Consider the following 7,029-nt stretch of genomic DNA (forward strand, 5'->3'; position numbering starts at 1 on the left):
TGGACCTGAGATGAGGATAGGTGGTGCTGGTCATTTGGGAACAAAGGAAAGGTGCAACTGATAGCTGGACCTCTTAGAAAAGGATGCTGAGGTAGTGGTGGTACCATAGGGGCTTGGGAAAAGGTCCTCCAAAAGTGACGACTCAGATCTGAGGGAGGGTGCTCCCAACTTTCACTTGGCATCAAGGCTCTTTGTGTCATGGTCTGATAGAGCTGGTAGTGGAACATCTGAGGAAGGGACTCTGTCAGGCTGTGTTCGTTGCCCAGGATTCTGAAATGTCCTAGATCTCAAGACTTCTGAGCAGGGAGCACTGTCTGCTGGCTCTTGTGCCTTGGAAGGGACTTGATGAAGCTTTCTCTGTTTCTGTATCAACCAAATGTTATCACCAGAGCAAAAAAACCATGGCTGTGGTATGCAGACAGTACCCACGCCCCCAAAAGTAGCATTCCTAAAAGTTTTTGCCTTTTTTTTTCTTTTTCTAGTGCTCTTGTTGGTAAAACTCTATAGGAATCCTATTCACAATGAGGAAACATAATGTCCAGAATGTCATGTGGAGATTAACAGTCCTGCCATAAATTTAGGTTTGTAGTTCAGAACATTGATGGGGAGCATAAGAACTCTTAGTTTTTTGGTGTCAGGTTACCAAGTTAAACACACTGGTGATATCAGTGCAATTAACTGATATCTTCTACTCTATTGTGTTTCATTTACTGAAATCTTCCTGAATTGATTTCATGACCTAGAAAGGTTTGTGACCCTTGTTTGAGAAATGTTGAAATAGGTCATCTGTAAAAGGAGACATGGCACAATGGCATCTTGAGGAGTCTGAAGTAGCTCTTTGAAGTTGACAAAAGAGTTAATGATTGAGGCAGAAGGAGAATCTCTTGGTGTTTGGAGTTTTAGTCATGTCAGCAGAAGGACTGTGCAGTGGACACCACTTCATGTAATTTGTGGGAATGCAGCATTCCTTATTGCTGATGACAAAGACTTGCCTATCCCAAACATTCCTCACCATAAACTTTTCTATAAACCTTGTATTTTTGACAATTGTTAGGATGTTGTTATCTTCTCTCTGAGTCTTTTTCATAATCCTATCCCACTTTACCCATTTCCATTTTATTATCTAAAACTCTAAAAAATACCAAGGATATGATGAAGAGAAAGATGGAAAGGACATCTGGCGAATGGAGTGCATCTTTCTCAGAAATGCTTTGTGTCAGAGGTATTTTCTAGTGACTGTGGTTTCCTCTGTGGTATTCATTAGCTACTGATTAGTTTTGGAATCCTACCTAGATGGGTGCATGGTTTTGTTGACTTTCAGTTCCAAGAGTATTGCTCATGCTCTGTGCTGCTGATCCCAGTTACATCCTTACTTAGGACATTTAAGCCCACAGTAGGTGGTAACAATGTGGCTCTAAGTTTGTTTTAATTTTTATCTCAAAGACAAGGCAGATTATTAATTTGTCATTTAGGTGAAAATCAGTAAATGACCCAGATTAGCTTTTTCCTGAGAGGAAGTTTGTTTCCAATAGTAGTGAGGTTTTCAAGTCCACTCATTGTGATCTTATGAGCTTTTTAATGAACTCTAGGCTGAATCTTCTTGATCAGCATTCTTTGGAAAGTTGACATTGAATAGGATCGATCCAGGTAACTCAGCAGCCATTGGAAAACTAGAATTGAGTTCATATTGACATGACCACAGTGAGCCCCTCAGGATTTAGAACATGAGGCTGGTGGGCTGTTTGGGTTCTCGAGAAGGCTATGTCTGCAAGCTATGGTTGGAGGCAGCTGGCCTGGATGCCCTGCCCCTAATAACTTACCTCACCCCATTACCTCATCCATTTCCCTTCTTTTTTTTTTTTTTTAATATCGTCAATTAGAGGAGATCGACCACTACTTTTGAGCCCTTTAAGTGGGTCTTTTGGCTGTAAACTTAGTATTGGGACTACATAAGATGTCTGGAGTGGGGTTGGGTGGGGGAAGAGCAAAAGCAAACTGCATGAATAAAGTAACCATGAATGATGGATTTTGTCTGGGTCATTCACATGTTTGCTGACAGTGTGGAGTGCCTGTAGGTTTTTGGGTAACAGAGGAATTTGCGTAAAATATATCTTTTCAAACTGGAAAACTTATTATTATAATTTTACATATTTAAAGAAGAGTGTATAGTGCTGGGGATTGGCCTAGCATGTGCAGGTATTGGGTTCCTTTCCCAGTATCATAACAGAAACCATCTGCCTAGTATGTAATGAATCTTAATGTATCTGATATCCAGGTTTTTATCTGCCTATGTCAAATCTTACCTATTTCTCTGGGAGCCTACACACACACACACACACACACACACACACACATACACACACGTCTCTGTGTGTGTGTATTTATATTAGAATATGCCAATCCCATGCATGTTATTGCTTCAAATCTTGTCCCAATTCAAATATTACTTAGGCTCACTTCTTTTTTTTGTCTCCCATCTTTCCTGTTCCACTGACTCCATTCCAGCCCTTTTTATTTTTTACTTTCATTACTGCAGCTCTGATGGTCCAGCTCCACCAGGATACAGATCCATAAAGATCAGCCCAGCACTCTGAACAGCTGAGAGGGAGGAGCCTGACCAGCAGTTCCTCATGCTCTTGCCTTGTTCTTTTTCTCTGGACAGGTGGCTCCTTAATGACAGATCCTTAATGACAGATGCATAATGGCTGTGGTTGAGACTCTGATGCACATCAGGGTCACTTTTCTACTGCTCTGGCTTGGGATATCTCTGTCCATTCCTGACCTCTCCCAGGCCAGTCCCTCCCAGCATTTCACCTCCCCAGAAGTGGTGATCCCTTTGAAGGTTATCAGCAGGGACAAAAGTGCAGAGGCTCTGGGTTGGCTCTCCTATAGTCTGCGGTTTGGAGGCCAAAGACATGTTGTCCACATGAAGGCCAAGAAGCTGTTAGTTTCTCCACACCTCCCAGTGCTCACTTACACAGAACATCATGTCCTCCATCAGGATCAGCCCTTTATCCAGGATGACTGCTACTATCATGGTTTTGTGGAGGGGATCTCTGAGTCCCTGGTTGTCCTCAGCACCTGTTCAGGGGGCTTTCAAGGAATGCTACAGATAAATGAACTTGCTTATGAAATTAAGCCTATTAAACTTTCTGCTACAAATGAGCACTTGGTGTATAAGATAGACACTAATGATACACAGTTCCCACCTAGGGGATGTGGGTTAACAGAAGAGAAAATAGCACGTCAATTGGAATTGCAAATGTCACATATTTTCACTCTGAAACAAAGTTCTTATGTGGGCTGGTGGACTCACTCACGGTTTATTGAGCTAGTAGTGGTTGTGGATCATGTTAGATATGTTTTCTCCCAAAGCAATGTGACCATCGTGCTGTTTGACGTCATTAATGTTCTCAGTATAGTGGATTCCTTATTTGACCCTTTGGAAATTGATGTAATTTTGACTGGGATGGAGGTCTGGACTACAAGAAACCCAATTGATACCAGTATTGACTTAGATCTAGTTGTGGAGCAGTTTACACTTTGGAAGCTTTTTCAACTTGATGCCCGGCTGCATCATGATGCTGCACATCTTTTCATAAAAGAATTAAATAGCTCAAAACTTGGTGTTGCCTATGTTAATGGAATATGCCAAAGTCCTTTTAACTCTGGAGCTGATGTTTTTGAAGACAATAGCTTATACCTTTTTGCACTTACTGTGAGCCATGAGCTTGGCCATAATTTGGGTATGGTGCATGACACTCGATGGTGTGTGTGTGCATTACAGTGGTGCATAATGTATGCATATAGAAAGGTGACAAATAAATTTAGCAATTGCAGTTATGCCAATTTTTGGGACAATACTATGAATACATGTATTTATCCTCCTCCATATGCAAGGAATATCTTTACGTTGAAGTATTGTGGGAATCTCGTAATTGAAGAAGGAGAGGAGTGTGACTGTGGAACTATACATCAGTGTGCCAGAGATCCTTGTTGTCTGCCTAACTGCACTTTGCGTTCTGGAGCTTCTTGTGCTTCTGGGCTTTGTTGCAAAGACTGTAAATTAATGCCATCAGGGACTTTATGTAGAAACCAGGTCAATGAATGTGACCTTCCCGAGTGGTGCAATGGGACATCCCATCAATGCCCAGATGATGTATATGTGCAGGATGGAAGCCCTTGTAGTGACAGTGCCTACTGCTATAAAAAGACATGTAATACCCATGATATACAGTGTAAAGAGATTTTTGGCAAAGATGCAAGGAGTGCATCTCAGAGTTGCTACAATGAAATCAACACCCAAGGAAATCGTTTTGGGCACTGTAATATTGTAGGCACAACATATGCCAAATGTTCGCAGCCTGACATCATGTGTGGAAGGATTCAGTGTGACAATGTGAACAAAATTCCCACTCTCCAAGCACATTCTACAGTGCATCAGTTTCACTTCAATCAAAACACTTGCTGGGGCACTGATTATCATTTAGGGATGTCCATACCTGATATTGGTCAAGTAAAAGAAGGCACCTCATGTGCTCCAGGAAAGATCTGCATCAGTAAGAAGTGTGTCAGTATGGTTCAGCCGACCGAAACCTGTCAGCCTGAGACCTGCAACATGAGGGGGGTCTGTAATAACAAACATCACTGTCACTGCAACCATGAATGGTCACCTCCCAACTGTAGTAACAAAGGAAATGGAGGTAGTGAAGATAGTGGCCCACCTCCTGGGAAACCCGTTCCAGAGTTCAATGTGACTAGAACTACTACTGCAAATGTGCCTGGACCCGAGACTGGAAGTGTGCCTGGAAATGAGACTAGAAATGAGACTCGAAATGTGACTGGAAACTGGAGAAAATTGTTATTATTGTCCCTTATTTTGATTGTTTTCTTTGTATGTTGTCTGTTTATGCTTTATATGGGATGGATAAAGAAACAGGAAAAGGTTGAAGAAAATAAAGAAGAAGAAGAGAAAGAGGAAGAAATAGAAATCTAAGGCTCATAACTAATTAAAATGATCTCTAATTTTTAACAGTAGAGAAATGCAGGGCATGTCTTTCTCAACAGAAATTCAAAGGTCTGTCATGCTAAGATTATAAGCTCTGGCTATTACAGCAAAAAATCCCACCATGTTCTTACTTATTCTTTAGTGTTTTAAACAACAATAAAGGTTCATTTTTCCCAGAAGTTGTCCTTTTTTTTTTTTTTTTTTGGCAGCCATGAGCCACATCTCCAGCCCATTTTATTTTTTATCTTGAGACAGGGTCTCACCAAGTTGCTTAGGGCCTCACTAAGTTGCTGAAGCTGGCTTTGAACTGGCAATCCGCCTGTCTCCGCCTCCTAAGCCACTAGGATTACAGGCATGGAAGCCCAGTCAGAAGTTATCATTTTATGTTTAAGGTGTTGGTCAGTATTTCAAGCCTCTCGATTTTTTATTCTTCTATGTAATTTGCAGGATGTACCTCTACAAAGGCCATTTCTGTTGGCCCATTTAGTTGTGGCCAAAAGAGCAATTGAAGTAGGCCTGGACAGATAGATGAGAGGAGAAGAGGGTTTTCATTCCTTTCTTTCCTGTGTACTTAATATTGCCATCAGCATTAGTCTGATTGGGTTCATTCATACTAGCTGTTGGGCTGTGGAGTCCAATTTGGTTGTCACTAGCAGAACCACCCTCATGTTTTCCAAGGTATACAAGCAGCAGTTAACCACTGGCCTCTCAGTGATCTGTGTTGTAGCTCTGGGGTTAGTTGAGTGGTTTCCTCTGAATTCCTGAAGCTCCAGTATCAGCTGTTCATGTACCTCCTCCAAGATGTGTGTGCCTGTTCTGCAGGGGGCCTCCCTTTAATCACCTCTACTCTAATAAACCCGAATTTTTTGCTGTGATCTCCTGACCCTGGGCATATTTGGTGCTTTCTGTAGTTATCATTCTTATAGGTCGAGTGCTACAGACACAGGCCTGAATTGGAATTCAGAATACAAGATGTTTATTAGAGACACAGATTTGGAGAGGCCAGGTAGGATGGAGATGAAGCCAGTGTTTGCACACAAAGAAATTAAGTTGTGTTCAGGCCTTAAAGAAGCTTTAACCAATGTGGATAAAGACAGTGTAGCAAATGTTGTCTGTCAGATGTTTTACTCCGTGGGCCACAGTGGCAGGGTTCTTCATCCCTGTGTTCTGGTATGAAAGGTATACAGCATTAGTTGTTCTGGACTTCTTCCTTCATTGTTGTTCTGTGTGTTGTTTCCCTGAAGTTCTAAGTTTGATAAGGGTAAGATCTCTGATCCCTGACCACATCTTTTCTGTTACTCTAATAGTGTTTGTAGGCATTACCCATGGAAATCCTTTATGCAATCTGTGTACCGATTAATTCCCTTTGAGAGATGTAGAGCTATTTCGTTTTTGTACCTTCTTATGTGTCTAATTCATTAAATTGTGTGTTTCAAGGAATTTGTTCAATTGTCCTGTGATTTCCTATTTGTGGACATAATAGTTTGCTCAGAGTATGGTTTCATTTCCTTTTTTGTCCATAGGAAATATGGTGGCATTTCCTCATTCCTTCCTGATGCTGTCTGTTTATATTTTCTCAATGTTGTCTTGAAGCAGTTTTGCTAAGGATTTATCAATTTGATTATTCTTTTAAAGTAACCATTTTAGGCTACATTGATTTTTCCTATTTTATGTTAGCTTTTAATGTCACTGTTTTGTACTTATATATCTGTTTTTAAAGTTTTTTTCCACCATTGTGGCTCTAACTTGTTGATTAGAATTCAGATAATATATTTTGAAATTTAAGGTTTTTCTAATACATACCCTGAAAGCTAAAAATGTTCATGTAAGTATTCATTGCCATTGCCACATCCTATAAGGTTTTTTTAAAAAAATGTCATTCAGTAGCAGTGATTCCAAATATTATCCATTATCCATTTAAATTTTTTTTATTTTAAACATGGTATAGTTGGGTTTTCTTTAGTGTTGAAACATCTGGCTATTTTTTTTGTCTTGTTCCTTTTTATAGTGTTTAATTCTGC

At 40.5% G+C, this 7,029-nt stretch overlaps 1 protein-coding gene across 1 annotated transcript; it reads left to right on the top strand.

Moving 5' to 3' along the window:
* Window positions 1-2,541: 2,541 nt before the first annotated feature.
* LOC144255415 (disintegrin and metalloproteinase domain-containing protein 20-like) lies at window positions 2,542-5,536 on the top strand. The gene is made up of 2 exons (XM_077800112.1): window positions 2,542-4,837; window positions 5,456-5,536. The coding sequence occupies exons 1-2, from the start codon at window positions 2,702-2,704 to the stop codon at window positions 5,534-5,536; spliced, it is 2,217 nt and encodes a 738-aa protein (XP_077656238.1). The 5' UTR covers window positions 2,542-2,701.
* The last annotated feature ends 1,493 nt before the right edge of the window (window positions 5,537-7,029 follow it).

Source organism: Urocitellus parryii, chromosome 6, assembly GCF_045843805.1.
Source record: "Urocitellus parryii isolate mUroPar1 chromosome 6, mUroPar1.hap1, whole genome shotgun sequence".
Classification (NCBI taxonomy): domain Eukaryota; kingdom Metazoa; phylum Chordata; class Mammalia; order Rodentia; family Sciuridae; genus Urocitellus; species Urocitellus parryii.